The sequence below is a fragment of the Pristiophorus japonicus genome, unplaced genomic scaffold (assembly GCF_044704955.1).
Source record: "Pristiophorus japonicus isolate sPriJap1 unplaced genomic scaffold, sPriJap1.hap1 HAP1_SCAFFOLD_409, whole genome shotgun sequence".
NCBI lineage: Eukaryota > Metazoa > Chordata > Chondrichthyes > Pristiophoridae > Pristiophorus > Pristiophorus japonicus.
The window spans coordinates 173,547-192,889 of NW_027253970.1; the positions used below are offsets into that span (position 1 = coordinate 173,547).

The 19,343-nt window shown below is 40.9% G+C and overlaps 1 protein-coding gene across 3 annotated transcripts in view; it reads right to left on the reverse strand.

Moving 5' to 3' along the window:
* Positions 1 to 9,680: 9,680 nt before the first annotated feature.
* The window catches only part of txndc9 (thioredoxin domain containing 9), a 32,458-nt gene continuing 22,795 nt past the window's right edge, over positions 9,681 to 19,343 (reverse strand). For 2 of the 3 annotated variants that reach the window (XM_070873055.1, XM_070873052.1), the window contains exons 2-5: positions 16,543 to 16,764; positions 15,973 to 16,091; positions 14,346 to 14,600; positions 9,681 to 12,230 (exon numbers count right to left, since the gene is read on the reverse strand). In XM_070873055.1, the coding sequence (XP_070729156.1) occupies positions 12,116 to 12,230; positions 14,346 to 14,600; positions 15,973 to 16,091; positions 16,543 to 16,731 (678 nt within the window). In that variant the 5' untranslated portion in view covers positions 16,732 to 16,764 and the 3' untranslated portion in view covers positions 9,681 to 12,115. Of the gene's footprint in view, positions 12,231 to 14,345; positions 14,601 to 15,972; positions 16,092 to 16,542; positions 16,765 to 17,855; positions 18,019 to 19,343 lie in introns of those variants that run through there. The other variant, XM_070873053.1, reaches the window with a different exon arrangement.

Consider the following 19,343-nt stretch of genomic DNA (forward strand, 5'->3'; position numbering starts at 1 on the left):
AGCGCACTGGATGCAGGAAAGGCTATGGGCCCCAACAACATCCCGGTTGTCGTGCTGAAGACTTGTGCTCCAGAACTAGCTACGCCTCTATCCAAGCTGTTCCAGTACAGCTACAACACTTGACATCTATCCGACAATGTGAAAAACTGCCCAGGTATGTTCAGTCTACAACAAGCAGGACAAATCCAATCTGACCAATTACTGTCCAATCAATCTACTCTCAATCATCAGCAAAGTGATGGAATATGTCATCAGCAGTGCTAGCAAGCACCACTTATTCATCAATAATCTGCTCACTGATGCTCAGTTTAGGTTCTGCCAGGACCACTCAGCTCCAGACCATATTACAGCCTTGGTTCAAACATGGACAAAAGAGCTGAATTCCAGAGGTGAGGTGAGAGTGACTGCCCTTGACATCAGGGCAGCATTTGACCAAGTGTGGCATCAAGGAGCCCTAGTAAAATTGAAATCAATGGGAATCCGGGGAAAAACTCTCCACTGGCTGGAGTCATACCTAGCACAAAGGAAGATGGTTGTGGTTGTTGGGAGGCCAAACATCTCGGCCCCAGGACATCATTATTGGAGTTCCTCAGGGCAGCATCCTAGGCCCAACCATCTTCAGCTGCTTCATCAATGACCATCTCTCCATCAAGTGGGGATGGGCGCTGTTGATTGCAGTGTTCAGTTCCATTCACAACTCCTCAGATAATAAAGCAGTCCATGTCTGCATGCAGCAAGACCTGTGGCAAGTAACTCACTGCCTGACCCCCCCCACAAAGCTTTTCCACCATCTGCAAGCCACAGATTAGGAGTGTGATGGAATACTCTCCACTTGCCTGGATGAGTACAGCTCCAACAGCACCCAAGAAGCTAGCCACCATTCAGGACAAAGCAACCTGCTTGATTGACACCCCATCCACTACCTTAAACATTCACTCCCTCCACCACCGTCACACTGGCTGCAGTGTGTACCAGCTACAAGATGCACTGCAGCAACTCACCAAGACTTCTTCAGCAGCAGGTGCATGGGAACTCCATCACCTCCCAAGTTCTCCTCCAACTTGTACACCATCCTGACTTGGAAATATATCACCATTCTTTCATCGTCGCTGGGTCAAAATCCTGGAACTCCCTAACAGTACTCTGGGAGTACCTTCACCACATAGAAACATAGAAAATAGGTGCAGGAGTAGGCCATTCGGCCCTTCTAGCCTGCACCGCCATTCAATGAGTTCATGGCTGAACATGCAACTTCAGGACCCCATTCTTGCTTTCTCGCCATACCCCTTGATCCCACTAGTAGTAAGGACTTCATCTAACTCCTTCTTGAATATATTTAGTGAATTGGCCTCAACAACACATGGACTGCAGCGGTTCAAGAAGGCGACTCACTGCAACCTTCGCAAGGGCATTTAGGGATGGGCAATAAATGCCAGTCTTCCCAATGATGCCCACATTCCCATGAACAAATAAAAGAAAACTCATTCTACATTAACCTTGAAAACGACACTAGAATTGTTGCACCAAAGCAAGTGATTAGAGCATTTTGGTTCATTGCTGTACAATTAATTGTATTCTATTTCAACATTGTTTAGAAATATTTAGGATGTTAAACTCCCTTCAGTGCTAACTTTCCAGCAAGCTAATACCAGTTAAACATTTTAATAGTTCATGTGTATATACAAGTACATGAAATAACACAGTTCAGCTCTGCACATAGAAAGAGAACAGCCTTCTCTAATACGCGTTGCATTGTTTTCTCTTCACCAGGCCAGTAAGTTGTCATTGATCCACAATGGATTTCAGTTGCCTAATCCCTTCCCTGCCATGCAGATTCAAAAATAAAAACAGAAAATGCACAAAACACAACAGACCAGGCAGCACCTGTGGAGAAACATAGGGTTGATGACTTTCAGGACTGGTAGGTGTTACAGTTGAACCGCTTTTAAGCAGGGGAAAAAGTGGGCAGGAAAAAGGAGGTATGTGATTGGGTGGAGGACTGGAGATGATTAAATGACAGAAATAATGATGGTGCAAGGCAAAAGATGATGAGAGAAATTAGAGGGGAAAAAGATGTGCCCAGACTCCCACTCTGACCTCTTGTCTTCCAATGAAGCTCAAGACAAGGTCGAGGAATAGGATCTCATCTTTCTACTAGATACTTTACAGCCTTCCAACCTTATCATTGACTAACGACTTCAGACCATAACGATTGCTCCCATTTTTTCTCCCACAGCAGGTGCTGGTAATGTAGGATGGATGCACCAGAGTTACTGAGAATGGGGGAGGTGTGGGCTGGGATTCCCCATTGGTACACAGTGGGCAGGGTGGTGCCTTTCTTCACATTCCTGGGCCATGTGAGTGCTTTGATAGATTTTCTATGCTTCCCACACCCTTGGCTTTAATTATTCCCCAATATTCTGGATACTTGTTTCTCCAATGTCTATTATCTCCTGCCCTCCATCTAATCATAGACCACCTTTTTCCTTTCCATGCCTGCTTTTACCAAGCTCCATATCTGCTTAAAGCTGTTCATCTGCAACATCTTCCAGTTCTGACAAAAGGTCATTGATCTGAAACAATAACTGTTTCTCCACAGATGCAGCATGATTTTCAGGATCTGCAGAATTTTGCTCAAGAATTCTTTTGTTTGGATCAAGTACTTGGAAAGTAGTCTGCTGTTGCAGATCAATTTTTTTTAAAACTGTGATTCAATCAAATGAACATAATGGCCCAAATTTTGCTTGAACGGAACATTTTGTGGCATGCCCTGTTAGACTTTTTCTCTCATTCTTCAGCTCAGATTTTTTGCCCTGTAGGTTGCTGCAAGTGCTAGGCAAGGGCAACTTGATGAATGATAGAATATCTCCTTAACCAATGAGATTTAAGGACCGAGAAAGAAACAGGAGCAGAAGAACAGGAAATTGGTTGAATCAAATAAGGTGCAGAAGGAAAGATTGGATTGAGAGAAAAAAAAGGAAAAGTAAAAAATTTACATTATAAAATCTAACAATTTACTAGCTGTAGGAATGAGAATCCAGTTTAAATTGTACTCTTTCTGGGTCGGAGAGGGTGAGTTGCATTGCAGAAACATAAACCTTGTCGTAAAAATGGTACTTGTGCTATTACATAGCAGCCCTAACTTTCTGCAGCAAGTTTAATTGGTAATTAATGTGAAAATTCAGGAATTTTATAAAACTCACGGAAGTCAAGCTGCTGTTTTCGTGAAGCTAAAGGGAGTGGCGCTTATTTTCCAGCAACTTGGAGATCCTCACCATAAGTTGCTGGATGATTAAACACATTCATAAGGTACAGGGTGGAGAAAGGAGAAGCAGTGGATGTGGTGTATTTGGACATCCAGAAGGCATTTGACAAGGTGCCACATAAAAGTTCACAGGGTTGGGGGTAATATATTAGCATGGATAGAGGATTGGCTAACTAACAGAGAACAGTCGAGATAAATGGTGGGATGCCACAGAGATCAGTGCTGGGACCCCAACTATTTACGATCTATATTATCGACTTGGAAGAAGGAACTGAGTGTAACATAGCCAAGTTTGCCGACGATACAAAGATGGGTGGAAAAGCAATGTGAGGAGGACACACAAAATCTACAAAAGGACATAGACAGGCTAAGTGAGTGGGCAAAAATTTGATAGATGGAGTATAATGTTGGAAAGTGTGAGGTTATGCACTTTGGCAGAAAAAATCAAAGAGCAAGTTATTATTTAAATGGAGAAAGATTGCAAAGTGCTGCAGTACAGCGGGACCTGGGGGTACTTGTGCATGAAACACAAAAGGATAGTATGCAGGTATAGCAAGTGATCAGGAAGGCCAATGGTATCTTGGCCTTTATTGCAAAGGGTTTGGAGTATAAAAGCAGGGAAGTCTCGCTACAGCTATACAGGGTATTGGTGAGGCGTGCAGTTTTGGTTTCCAAATTTACGAAAGGATATACTTGCTTTGGAGGCAGTTTAGAGAAGGTTCACTAGGTTGATTCCGGAGATGAGGGGCTTAACTTATGAGGAACGGTTGAGTAGGTTGGACCTCTACTGATTGGAATTCAGAAGAATGAGAGGTGATCTTATCGAAACGTATAAGATTATGAGAGGGCTTGACAAGGTGGATGCAGAGAGGATGTTTCCACTGATGGGGGAGACTAAAACTAAAGGGCATGATCTTAGAATAAGGGGCTGCCCATTTAAAACTGAGATGAGGAGGAATTTCTTCTCTGAGGGTTGTAAATCTGTGGAATTCGCTGCATCAGAGAGCTGTGAAAGCTGGGACATTGAATAAATTTAAGACAGAAATCGACAGTTTCTTAAATGATACGGGGTTATGGGGAGCAGGTAGGGAAGTGGAGCCGAGTCCTTGATCAGCCATGATCTTATTGAATGGCGGAGCAGGCTTGAGGGGCCATATGGCCTACTCCTGTTCCTATTTCTTATGTTCTTATAACATTGTGTGCATTAAACTATTATGGCAGCAAAATCTAGACCAATATTTAAAACTGAGTTAGTGTTTGTTTTGCATTTCAATGTGCAGTCAATACATCACTGCTAACTCTTCTACCCATGCATTGAACAGGGTAGGATTGACCTCTGGTTCACCTGCCCAGATTTACAGACCAGTGAGTGAGTGCCTGTTCTGAAATAGTTACTGGAACACTACTACAAAAGTGGCTATTTAACTCAGACATAAACAGTTTATGCGGAATGGTAATGTGTAATTGTCACAATCCGAAAAAATCTACAGAGAGCATCATTGTTATGTTATTAGGCTAGTAAAATAAGTTTTCAGTCTTCCCAATTAAATATTGGGAAGTCTGAAGCCAACGGGGGGAAAATTGCAAATGGAGGCTTCCTTCGTACGAACGCCTCCGATGCGAATAAAATCTACGAAAGTACCTGGTAGTCCCGGAGGAACATAGAATCTCGGTCACTGCACAGCGCATAGGAAGATGTCTTTCAGGTACGTACGTATGTACGCTGGAGTCACGTGGGCCTGGACCACCAATCACAATGCAGTGTTCTCATTATAAAAATGGGAGCTCTGTACGGACTCCTATTACTATCAATGAGAATAACCCCTAAAACCCCGAAACACCGCATAATAAATAAATAAAACATCTCACATATTTAAAATTAATTGAAATTAAATGTTTTAGAAAAAAAGTATTTGGGGGAATTTTTTTGTGCTTTAAGTGTTAACAATAAACTTACTTTAATGGACAGGGTTTTTAATATAAATTAAATTTTTATGTTTTAAAACGCTGGTAAAAGTAAGCTATGCACCTGCTTTTACAAAGTTTAAAAGTTTGAAGGAGATTCGCTGGGCATAAGTTGGGCAAATAGCCTAATCTCTCCCGCGCGGATGTCCTTCTCCCAGGGATGCGCAGGATCTGTACGGAGAAATCTTGACAGATTAGTGTGGAACTGGAGTGAGTGTGTGTGAGAGAGTGAGTGAGTGAGTGAGAGTTAGTTAGTGTTTGTTTTGTATTTCAATGTGCAGTCAATATACCACTGTTAACTCTTCTACCCATGCATTGAACAGGGTAGGATTGTCCTCTGGCTCACCTTTGTTACCTCTAGTCCTGGCTGGCCTCCCACATTCTACCCTAGGTAAACTGGAGGTCATCCAAAACTTGGCTGCCTGTGTCCTAATTGTCCTGTACACCCTTCACCCCTGTGCTTGCTGATCTACATTGGCTCCTAGTTAAGCAACACCTTGATTTCAAAATTTTCATCCTTGTTTTCAAATCCCTCTGTGGCTTCGGCCCCCCATAATCACCCCGAGATATCTGCGCTCCTCAAATTCTGCCCTTTTGAGCATCCCTGATAATAATTGCTCAACCATCGGTGGTCATGCCTTCAGCTGCCCAGGCCCCAAGCTCTGGAACTTTCTCCCTAAACCTCTCTGCCTCTTTCCTCCTTAAAATCTAAATCTTTGACCAAGCTTTTAGTCATCTGTCCTAATTTCTTACGTGGCTCGGTGTCAAATTTCTGTGAAGTGCCTTGTGATGTTTTACTACATTAAAGGTGCTTATAAATGCAAGTTGTTGTTGTAATCCGGAGGCCTGGACTAATAATCCAGAGAATGAGTTCAAGTCCCACCATGACAGTTTGAGAATTTCAATTCAGTTTAAAAACTTTGGAAATAGAAGAAAAAAAACTGGTAGTAAAAGTGACCACAAAGCTGTCAGCTTGTAAAAACCCAACTGGTTCATTAGTGTCCCTTAGTGAAGGAAACCTGCTATTAACTGGTCTGGCCAATATGTGACTCCAGTTCCACACTAATGTAGATTGACTCTTAATTAGTTGTATCAAACTACTACTGCAATAGTTCAAGAAGGCAGTTTGCTGTGCAGGCCTTACCAGCAAAGCCCACATCTTTAAGAATATTTAAAAAGAGCTATATATAATATATATGTATAATATACTTTGAGTTGGCTGCAGGAGGATAGAGAGAAGGGGAATACACTGACCTATTCCCTTTCAATGTTTCATAGGAACAGGAGTAGGCCATTCAGCCCCTAGAGCCTGTTCTGCCATTCAATGAGATCATGGCTGATTTGTGACCTAACTCCATATATTCGCCTTTGGCCAATATCCCTCAATACCTTTGGTTAACAAAAACCTATCAATTTCAGATTTAAAATTAACAATTGATCTAGCATCAATTGCTGTTTGTGGAAGAGAGTTCTAAACTTTTACCACCCTTTGTGTGTCAAAGTGTTTCCTAATTTCATTCCTGAAAGATCTGGCTCTAATTTTTAGACTATACCCAAAGAATCCCCAATCAGTGGAAATAGTTTCTCTCCATCTACTCTTATCTGTTCCCCTTAATATCTTGAAAACTTCAATCAGATGACCCCTTAACCTTCTGAATTCTAGGAAATACAACCCTAATTTGTATAACTTAACCCTTCAAGCCCAGGTGTCATTCTGGTAAACCTACTCCAAAGCCAATATATCCTTCCTAAGGTGTGGTGCCCAGAACTGCTCACAGTACTCCAACTGTGGTCTAACCAGGGTTTTGTATTGCTGCAGCATAACTTCTACCCCCGTATAGATACAAAGGCTAGCATTCCATTAGCCTTTTGATTATTTTCTGTACCTGTTCATGACATTTTAATGATCTATGTACCTGGACACTCAAATCTTTTGGTCATCTGCTGTTTTTAGCTTTTCACCATTTAGAAAGTACCCAGTTCTATCCTTTTTAGGTCCAAAGTGGATGACCTCACATTTGCTTATATTGAAATCCATTTGCCAGAGTTTTGCCCATTCACTTAATCTATCAATATCTCTTTGTAATTTTATGCTTTCTTCTACATTGTCTACAATGCCGCCTATCTCCGTCATCGACCAATCTGGATATATGACTTTCTATGCCATGACCTAAGTCGTTAATAGTGTGTCTAGTTGAGGCCCCCAATACAGATCCTTACAGGCCCCCACTAGTCACATCCTGCCAATTTGAGTACCTACCCATTATCCCTACTCTCTATCTCCTGCCGCTCAGCCAATTTCATAACCAGGTCAATAATTTGCTCTCAATTCCATGGATAAGTCGCTTATGTGGGACTTTATTAAATGCCTTCTGAAAGTCCATATAAATAACATCCATAGACATTCCCCTGTCCACTACTTTAGTCACCTCTTCAAAAAATTCAATCAGGTTTGTCAGACATGATTTACCCTTCTTCACAAATCCATGCTGGCTCTCTGATCAACTGAAAATTTGAGGTGTTCAGTCACCCTTTCCTTAATTATAGACTCTTAGTAATTTCCCGACAGCAGATGTTAGGGTAGCTAATTCCCTGGTTTCTCTCTCCCACCATTCTTAAATAGCGCAGTGACATAGCATCATGAGTCATTATGGCACAGAAGGAGGCCATTCGGCCCAACAAGTCCACGCCGGCTCTCTGTAGTGCAATCCAGTCAGTCCTATTCCCCCACTCTATCCCCGTAGCCCCGCAAGTTTACTTCCCTATCCAATTTCCTTTTGAAATTATTGATGGATTGCGCTTCTACCACCCTCGCCGGCAGCAAGTTCCAGGTCATTACCAATCGCTGCGTAAAAAAGTTCTTCCTCACATCCCCCTGTAGCTCTTGCCCAGAACTTTAAATCTGTGTTCCCATAAGCTAATGGGAATAGCCTTTCTCTGTTTATCTTATTCAAACCTGTCATAAGCTTGTTCATCTCTATCAAATCACCCCTCAATCTCCTTTGCTCCAAAGAGAACCCCAGCTTCTCCATCCTAACATTGTAGCTAAAATCCCTCATTCCTGGAACCATTTTGGTAAATCTCCTCTGCACCCTCTCGAGGACCTTCACATCCTTCCTAAAAGTATGATGATCAGAACTGGATGCAATACTCCAGTTGTGGCCTAACCAGAGCTTTATAAAAGGTTCAGCATAACTTCCCTGCTTTTGTACTCTATACCTCAATTTATGAAACCCAAGATCACATATACTTTGCTAACTACTCTCTCAATATGTCCTGCCACCTTCAAAGATCTACGCACATGAACCCCCTGGTCCCTATGTTCCTGCACACACTTTAGAACTGTGCCATTATGTCTATATTGCCTCTCCCTTCTGCCAAAATGCATCACCTCACACTTCTCTATATTAAATTTCATCTGCCACTTGTCTGGCCATTTTGCTAGCCTATCTCCTGTTGCAGTCGATTGGTATTATCCTCACTGTTTGCCATACCTCCAAGTTTGGTATCATCGGCAAATTTTGAAATTTTACTCTGTATTCCAATATCAAAGTCATATATATATCAAAAAAAGCATTGGTCCTAGCACTAATCCTTGGGGAAACACCACTGTCTACCAAAAACAACCATTTACCACGGCTCGCTGTTTTCTGTCCTTAAACCAATTTCTTATCCATGCTGACACTGACCCTCCTATTCCATCAGCCTCAACCAGCCTTTTATGTGGTACTTTGTCAAACGCTTTCTTAAAATCTATATAGGCAACATCCATTGTATTCCTTTCATCAACCTTCTCTGTTACTTGATCAAAAAATTCAATTAGTCAAACATGATCTGCCTTTTGCAAATCTGTGCTGACTCTCCTTAATTAACTTAAACCTCTCCAAGTGCCTGGCGAATGGGAAAGATACAAACAACAGCAAAGTGTGCAATTTACATGTGCAATTTTCTAATCTAAAAGAATGATTCCTGAATTTAGAGAACTTTGGAAGATTATAGTTAGGTCATCTGCAATGTGCTCACCTATTTCCTTCAAAGCCCTGGAATGGAACCCATCTGGTTCTGGGGATTTGTCACTCTTTAGTGCCACTATTTTATTCATTACTGTTATTTTACTCACGTTCATTTTATTGAGTCCATGTCCCCAATTCAATTTGTTCCCTTGTGATTTCTGGCATGCTATCCTCTTCTACTGTAAATATTGTAGAAATTAGGGTTACCTGAAAATAATAGTGTTTATTGATTGTATGTTTGTTCTAGGCAAGTAAAGGGTTAATGTATATGCTATGTTTTAACCAGAGAATGAAGTTTCGCTTTGCTCAGAGACAGTGTTTTTAATGAGTTAGATTAGAGAATGCATAACATTTTGACTTAGTCTTTAATTTGGCCCAATGAAGGCCCAACCTAATGTTTCTTCCATTATTACTGATAATCAATTATAATGCCAAAGTAGAATTTTGAGTTTATTTAACATTAAAAGTGTATTAGTACAAAAGACATAGAATGTATAACCAATGGGAGTTAAGAGTTTCCATGGCAACCGGCTGGAGTAAGACGGTTCTAACAAAGGGCCTCTCTCTTAATGGCCCAAAGTTGTGTTTGAGAATGCAGCAGGAGGACAAGGCAGGATGAGATAAGAGACTAATAGTTATGAGGGAACAGGGCTCGACTAGATAAGGGGGGTCCAGATGGATGGATTGGCCTTCAAAACCATAAACAAGAAAGATGCGTAATGGTTGTAAAGACCACTCCTTCAGGGTGGGTCTTCATCAGCAAGTGTAGACAAAGAACTCGAGGCAGGATTGGATATAGAGTTTTAAAGCGAACCTCAATAGGCCAAAACGTGTTGTCAATATCCCATTCCAGATCCACCCTTAAGAATGTAACAAAAGTAACACCCTGCAGGCCAATCACTGCAAAACGGCGAAGGGAAATTACAGTGCTGGTCGAGTGCTCTTTGGCAATCCCATGCTTTACCAAAGAAGGATCCAAGAGAAAGAGAGGCCACTAGCCAGAGAACTGCTCGCACGCGCCAGCCGTTTGCCCGATCAGGATTGGGTACTAGCATACAGTCGTATGTTTTTGCTGTACGTATAACTAATGTGTTATATTCCATCTTAAACTCTGATTAAACACAATATACTCACCAGATTGGTTTACAAAGAACCTGATTATTAAAGTGACCAGAAAAAGCTTTAACAGGCAATTTCTAACAATACAGACGCAAAGTAATTATTCAACATGTCCGCCATTTCATTATCATTGTCAATGTCACCGCTTTCAGTTTTTAAGGGACCAATATTGCTCCTGACTACCCTCTCTTTCCTAATGTAATTGTAAAAATTCTTTGTATTGATTTTGATATTCCATGCAAGTTTCTTTTCATAGCCAAATTTTTGTAGATCTTGCTACCTGTTTTGTGACACTTTGCTGTTCTTTGCATCTTTCCCATTTGCCAGGATGTGCTATTTTTTGCATGTTTTTTCTTTTAGTTTATGCTATCCAGTACCTCTTTAGTCATCCATGGCTGTTTTTTTTTTGGGCAAGTAGAGCTCTCGCCCTTCAGGAGTATAAACTGGTTCTGTATCATATTAAATTCTTTTTTTAAACATCTCCCACTGATCTTCTGTCATTTTACTCTTAACAGATTTGCCCAGTCGCTGCCTTGTCCCATTGAAAGTCGACTTAAATCATAGTAGCTGTTTCGCATTTCTCCCTTCCAAACGCTATGTTGAACTAGATCATATTATGATTGCTATTGGATAAATGTTCACACACAGTTAGGCTGTTAACTAAATCTGGCTCATTACTAAATCTATCATAGGATGCCCCCTTGTTGCCTCTAAGACATATTGTTGTAGAAAACTATCCCAGACACACTCAAGAAATGTAGTACCTTTCAGACAGGTACTAGTCTGCTTGGAATACACCTCGAGTTGCCAGCAATAGTTCAGCACATCATCCAAGTGACTATTTTGACAATGGAGAGTTATCAAAACTGCCCGAATGGTAACCTCATTTAACATTCAACAATTGGCAGTCACTGTACAGCAATTACACACCGGAATTATGACAGACCATGCCTTTTTCTCAACAGATGCTATAGCACTACTCCAGCTGGCAAAGCCAAGAATAACTAATGTACCAAGTATTTTATTAAGTTGTATAGCTCAGCACCATAGATATACATTTACCTACACAAAGAACAGCACGTAGGAAACATACTGCAGGACAACTATCACCTGTATAACACTACTCTCAGAAACAACATGTGACTGCAACAGAGGGGAGGGGAAATAAAAAATGTTCTGTCCTCATTTCAATCTAATTGTTCCTCATAAGTTAGGGAAGGCAACTTTGTAGACAGGAACAGATTTGGCAATGATGCCCTCCATTATCAAAAATATCTCCTGCCACTCACTGGCATAGCCTCCGTAGGAATAATGGCAACCTTGGTTGACATACCAGACGGTAAGCAGCACTTGGGACTCTAATCCAGAAAGTCAACAAATCAAGTGTATAATTGTATGTCTTTCATATTTATTATTAAAGTATGGTGAATATATAAACATTAACCTAGTTATAATGATGTAAGTGCTGTGCATTAGTCTATCTGCTATACAAAAATAGACTTACAATGCAATTGCACCAAAATAGATGAATTTCAAACATTCATGGAACCATATTCTTAAAAAAAACTATTTAACAGTCAATATCCTACAAAGTCAGTGTTTTACAGTGTAATATTTGCAGTTTTATTACTCTGTACAAAAATTTAAAACATAAGTTGTATGGCATCTGCTGAAAGTAAGAGTTAACAATGGGTGGGACAGGAAAAAAGATTGTTTAAATTAGAAGTTTGGATCAAGAAACATGCTCATCAGTCTAATCATCATCTGAATCAGAATCATTGTTCTTTCCTCTAATTGCCCTTTTCTCCATCTTTGTGATGCTTCCACTTTTTTTTTGCATCTGGAAAGGTGGTTCCATCAAATTTCCACTAAAAAAAAAGACAGTCAGACCTTAGTCATCTTTATTTCTTTGTAGCTGAAATATCAACTCCTTTAGGTTGGAAATGCTATTTTGGATTTCTTGGAAAATTGCACTTAAATTTTAGTGAACAGAGGTAAAAATTGCAGTGATTTACTTTAAATAGCTTGAGTTAGCCGTAGCCTGGTTTGTAAAGCAAGAGATTGGGATCAGAAAATTATAGTACCAGTCGCAAAGAGGAATTGTGCAGCAAGTAAACGATGGAATAGAAACATAGAAAATAGGTGCAGGAGCAGGCCATTCAGCCCTTCTAGCCTGCACCGCCATTCAATGAGTTCATGGCTGAACATGAAACTTCAGTACCCCCTTCCTGCTTTCTCGCCATAACCCTTGATCCCCCGAGTAGTAAGGACTTCATCTAACTCCCTTTTGAATATATTTAGTGAATTGGCCTCAACTACTTTCTGTGGTAGAGAATTCCACAGGTTCACCACTCTCTGGGTGAAGAAGTTTCTCCTCATCTCGGTCCTAAATGGCTTACCCCTTATCCTCAGACTGTGACCCCTGGTTCTGGACTTCCCCAACATTGGGAACATTCTTTCTGCATCTAACCTGTCTAAACCCGTCAGAATTTTAAACGTTTCTATGAGATCCCCTCTCATTCTTCTGAACTCCAGTGAATACAAGCCCAGTTGATCCAATCTTTCTTGATAGGTCAGTCCCGCCATCCCGGGAATCAGTCTGGTGAACCTTCGCTGCACTCCCTCAATAGCAAGGATGTCCTTCCTCAAGTTAGGAGACCAAAACTGTACACAATACTCCAGGTGTGGCCTCACCAAGGCCCTGTACAACTGTAGCAACACCTCCCTGCCCCTGTATTCAAATCCCCTCGCTATGAAGGCCAACATGCCATTTGCTTTCTTAACCGCCTGCTGTACCTGCATGCTAACCTTCAATGACTGATGTACCATGACACCCAGGTCTCGTTGCACCTTCCCTTTTCCTAATCTGTCACCATTCAGATAATAGTCTGTCTCTCTGTTTTTACCACCAAAGTGGATAACCTCACATTTATCCACATTATACTTCATCTGCCATGCATTTGCCCACTCACCTAACCTATCCAAGTCACTCTGCAGCCTAATAGTATCCTCCTCGCAGCTCACACTGCCACCCAACTTAGTATCATCCGCAAATTTGGAGATACTGTATTTAATCCCCTCGTCTAAATCATTAATGTACAATGTAAACAGCTGGGGCCCCAGCACAGAACCTTGCGGCACTCCACTAGTCACTGCCTGCCATTCTGAAAAGTACCCGTTTACTCCTACTCTTTGCTTCCTGTCTGACAACCAGTTCTCAATCCACGTCAGCACACTACCCCCAATCCCATGTGCTTTAACCTCGCCAATTATTGTAGCCGCATGCGTGGAATTTTGAATGGGCCGTGTGGCCCATAAAAAAATTACAGGGAATACATTGGAGTCAGAAGGTTGTGGGTTCAAGTCGCACTCCAGAGACTACAGCACATAATCTAGGCTGGCGCTTCAGTTCAGTACTGAGGGAGTGTTGCACTGCCGGATGAGATTTTAAACCAAGATTCCATCTGTCCTTGCAGGTGGACGTAAAAGATACCACAGCGCTTTTCGAAGAGCCAGAAGTTCTTCTGGTATCCTGGCCAACGTATACCCCTCAATGTACACCACTAACAGATTATCCAGTCATTGCTGTTTGTGGAAGCTTGCTGTGTGTCCTACATTACAACAGTGACTACGCTACAGAAAAGAATACTTTATTAGGGTGTAAAGCTCTTCAATAGTGGTTAAGAAAGAAAGGGAAGAGCATCACAGCCAAGCCTTGCACTCACCAAGGAGTGGGGGAATATTTTGTCAACACAATATTCTATCTAGGCCCAAGTATTCAACCAGTTTAAAATTGCACAGAGAAATACATTAGGAATATTCTTTTTGGAAACCACAAAGTCAGTTAAGAATTTGTTGTTAGAACATTATTGCTGTCAATCCAAAACAATTAAGATTTTAAAAACATTAATTTTTTTTTCTCCCAACAAATTGAAAATTAAATTTATGTACCAATGCACCCAAATCAGAAATCGGGAGCCTACCTGTAATTAATGATGGCAGCACAACCCAGTCTCCATTCCAAAGTCTCAGTCGTGAAGTTATCTGTGCAACCAAGGTCATCAAACCCAACAATGTAATCTTTAGCTTTTCCATCTTTCACCAAAACCATTGTTGGAATTATTTTGATTCGTAATCTCTCAGAAAGGAAAGGAGCCTTTTCTGCGTTTAATTTAATGAACTTGGTTTCGAAGTGCTTTTTAGCCAGAATAGTCAAGTGCTTGTCTACTATCTTGCATCTGTACAAAAAAGAACAAATTGAATTTATATAGTTTTGAATTGCATTCACTGTCACATACAGAAATATTTAGCACGGGGAGAAATACAAAAGCAGAGGTCATGATAAGCCTTTACAAAATGATGATTTAGCGACATCTGAAATACTGGAGAGAGGCAAGATGCTGAAAAGGATGATAGCAGGCATGTGGAAACAGGATGAGGAAACACTAGAGGAACTAGGAGTATCATCTTCCAAACTGGGAAAATTGAGGGAAGATAGTTTAACGATTATTTCCATTGATAGGTAAATCGAAAACAAGGCCATGATCTCAAGTTAAGCATTAGATGCAGAGAGAAACCTTTTTCTTGCAATTAATTATTGGAATGATTTGCAACAATAATGATTGATGTTAAATCAATTAGTTTCAATTATTGGATAATTACTTAATATAAAATAATATATGGAGAAAGTAGGAAGAAGCCCTATGCTGTTTGATAACCCTCTTGGGGGCTGGCTTTACATAGTCCCATTTCTCTTGGGGCATCCAACTCATAGCGGACTATGTTATAAATCAATCGTAAAAATGTCATGGGTAATGGAAAAGCTAGAAAGTCAGTGCTGCCAGGTTTTTTTAACCTCCTCACTCACGTGCATTATTGTAGTGCTGGAATAGCTGATCTTCAGCTCATACTTCCTCTTGCACCCACCTGGTACTTCAGGAACTGCTCCGTTTCGTCTCAGCGGAACTGCCAGATTACTATTTAGCATTATATTCAACACATGTGCCACTCAGCAAGCATATGAGCACATTTAAGGTTTTCAACTGCTGTTGAAGTTCGTAGCTAGGCTGAAATTAGTACTGTGTAAGCTGCCGCATTGCTGGAAGAAGACACACATTTTGTGCTAATGCTGACCTCAAGTGGGTGCTGGTGGAGTGGATGGGGCCATGCACAGGCAGTTTGAGAGGTGGGAGGTTGGATTTTGGTAAATATTTTTGACCTGGACTAGCAGCTGGAGCCATGAGCATGAGTTAACAGATCAGCTGTTCCAGGACCAACTGATTGTGCCAGCAACAAAGTGCAGTGTTGATAGGGTTTCATCATCATCCACCAATTTCCATTATCTGGTGTGGAGATGGGAAACTGGGGTTGGAAAGGGGTGGGGGAGGAAAGAGGGTCCCACTTTATATTTTGACGAGTAATAAAGTTGTATTGTACTTTATTCTGTTTTGGCATTATTTTCTTTTAATATGTTCAATAATATAGAAGCCTTGGCAATCTTATTTGCCCAACACTCAAATAATGGCAATTATAATTAACCTCTGTTTAATACAATAAAAACACAAACTCCATCTGTTTTGTTGTCTTGCTAGAGAAAATGTGGTTCCTCACCTAAATGTGGTATCTCTGTAGAAGTGGCAAACCACATTTTTACTCTCTTTAACCTCTTGAAAAAAATCTTTTTCACTTGGAATCTCCTTGTATTCGCCATGGCCCTTGGAAAGCCATTCCTGCAGATGAATTAAAAGAAACATTAGAATAAAACATTTAATTGCCTTGAATCAAAAAAAGGCATAAATCTATATTTAAAATCATTGTTATATCAGAGCAAGTCAATTTAAAAGCAATGTTCCATTCCCACAACCCAGTTGGGGGAAAAATAAATCAGTAGTTTAAAAACTGAAATGTTTACTATCGAATTTTTATACTGTACTTTCCATTACAATAGCTATTTGATGAACTCAGGAAGAATCTCATGAAGAATAGATTTTAATTTTTTTAAAGTTAGTTCCACCCCTAGCATACTAAATTGAAGCATGCAAGAAAAAGTCCGCTACTCCACAATTCAGGACAATAACATTAATGCAAAATTTCTTTAACACTACAAAATACTATTCAAATTTGCTAATATGGTTCGATTTGGTACCAATACACGGATGTATTTGCTTAGTAAGTTTCCACCTGTTTCTGATGCTGTGCTCTTTTCATTGATTCAAGCCTCCTTTCTCGGAGTTTCTCTAGTTCATCTCCATCCATCTTTTCAAATTTTTGAAACTCCGTATCGAGATGTTGTTCAACTAGTTCTGTTGTCTGCAGCATTTGCTGCTCAATGACTTTACTGAGCATAGCCACTGAGGGGTTACTTGCCATCCTTGTGAATTAGGAGTACACTGTACACAATTCCTAAAAGAAAATACAGCCAGGTATATTTGTTTAAACAGAAATTAAGCATATTATAATGTTTAAATTTTTACTATCTAGTAACAGTATGTCACCAAAATTAGGTAGCTTTTTTTTCTAAGTCCACAGTTCTTCATTAACAGTTCCAACCATCTAATTAAGTCTTCTGTACAGTGCACATTAAATGTGTTTGGTGCACAAAAAAAAATCTCACTTTTTTCAATTAAAAATGTTAACATTAACTTCAATATCTGTGCACATCTATGAAAATAATTTCCTTTCTCTCCCCCTCTTCCTGGTCCTGTCTCTTCAGTGGACATACTGCTTCCCCTTCAACCTTTATCATTCTTTTCTTTATTTGATTCTTTCCACCCTCAGCTGCTCCATTTAAAAAAAATCTCCCCTCCTTTAACTGTTGCTCTTCCTTTATTTATTTCCAGCAGGACTGCTCTCCCACATTAAGTGATGGTTCTTGTTCTCTCCCGTTCTTCCGTGGAGTATTACCAGGAAAAAAAACCAACTACTAAAAGAGATATTCAAAAAAGGAGACTGAGGTAATAAACAAGATACATGGAGAAAAAACATATTTTTACAACACTCCCAACTGTAAGACTTTTCAATTTTTCTTTCACATTTTCACCACGAGGATGACTGGTTATAAAACATTCCTAAAGTCTTCTTCGCTAATTTGAAAAAACACCAACACTAAAACTGCTATTTTTCAATGACTACCAAATGAAATAATTATAAATATTACAGAAATATTAGTCAATATACAATAATCAAAATATGTTGTATTTTAGGTTCACATGGATCTACAATATTTTAAAGGGATGGGGTTCAAATTTTACCAAACGCTAGGATTTTGAATTACATTTATATGGGGTTTCTTTCCCCTATTTGCGTGGATTTTTGATGTTTCCTCTTACATTGCAGAGGGGCGAGATACTAATTAATCATGGAGCGATAAATGATGAATATGCCAATAGACTTGAAGTGTGGGAAGTCCGGAAAAAAGAATCCTACATTAGTCTGTTGAAAATTTAAAAGCAGCATCTTAACCAAAATTGCAACTATTGAAGCATATTCCTAACCTTGCCGTATCCCTATCAATCAGATGTGTTCAGGTTAGTAACCACTCCTATTTCTGGAAACGCATGGAAGCCAATGGGACAAATATTCTGAGCCGAAAGCAGCAATAGGAGCAAGGCCAATCGTTTGAAAAATGGAGTGACTATTTGTCTTAACTTTCGCTTCTGCGCATGAGAATCGGGTCTGACGCATGCGCAGAAGCGAGAATTAGGACAAAGTCACCGACTCCGTCCCCAACACAATTTCCATTAATCATTTTCTGCGCATGCGTCCTTCTGTCACACCCCGCCCCGGAATCGGAACCGGCCCCGAACATCACGTTGCCACCACTGTGTCGACTGAGCCTCCGATCCATCAGCAGCTCCAAACCTCCGATCAGGCAGCTGACGACCAGGACCAGTTCCTTTCTCAGCGGCAGTTTGAGTGAAGAGTGCGGATGTCAGGGAGAGAGAGAAGCGGGTCGGCGGCGTGGGGGAGAGAGAGAGAGAGAAGCGAGGCCGCCAGGGGCAGTTCGTTTCCCAGTTTGAGTGAAGAGTTAAGCGGCCCCTTAAAGTGCTCCGTGAGAAGAGAGGAGAGCCTGGAGGGGCGGGAGAGCGTGCCTTGGGGGGGAACTCGGAAAGACAGATCACGTTCTTCCAACCCCCTGGTGCATGCAAGCTCGGTGCGTGTGTTACACGACACTGTCACTATTCACTTCATACCCAATAAAACTGTTAAAAATCCGCACACAATGCGCTATCTGGGGGCGGGGGCCACGCCCCAAGGACTCTTTCCCAAGGGGCCTCACACTACAAGACTGTTTCTATGCTAAACAGTTCAGTTTAGCATAGCAATTAGGTGCAGGAGCAGGCCATTTGGCTCTTCAAGCCTGCACCACCATTCAATATGATCATGGCTGATCAAGCAACTTCAGCACCTCATTCCTGCCTTCTCTCCATACTCCCGGATCCCTTTAGCCATAAGGGCCACATCTAACTCCCTTTTGAATATATCCAACGATCTGGACTCAATTTTCTGTGGTAGAGAATTTCATAGGTTCATAATTATCTGGGTGAAAAAGTTTCTCCTCATCTCGGACCTATATGGCTTACCCCTTATCCTTAGACTGTGACCCCTGGTTCTGCACTTAAAAAGCATCGGGAACATTCTTCCCTCATCTAACCTGTCCAATCCTGTCAGAATTTTATATGCTTCTCTGAGATCCCTTCTTATTCTTCTAAATTCCAGTGAATATAAGCTTAGTCGATCCAGTCTTTCTTCATATGTCAGTCCTGCCATCCCAGGAATCAATCTGATGAATCTTCGCTGCACTCGCTCAATAGCAAGAATGTCCTTAGATTAGACCAAAACTGCACACAATACTCAAGGTGTGGTCTCACAAGGCCCTGTACAACTGCAGCAAGATTTCCCTGCTCCAAAACTCAAATCCTCTTGCTATGAAGGCCAACATGCCATTTGCTTTCTTTACTGCCTGCTGTACCTGCATGCCT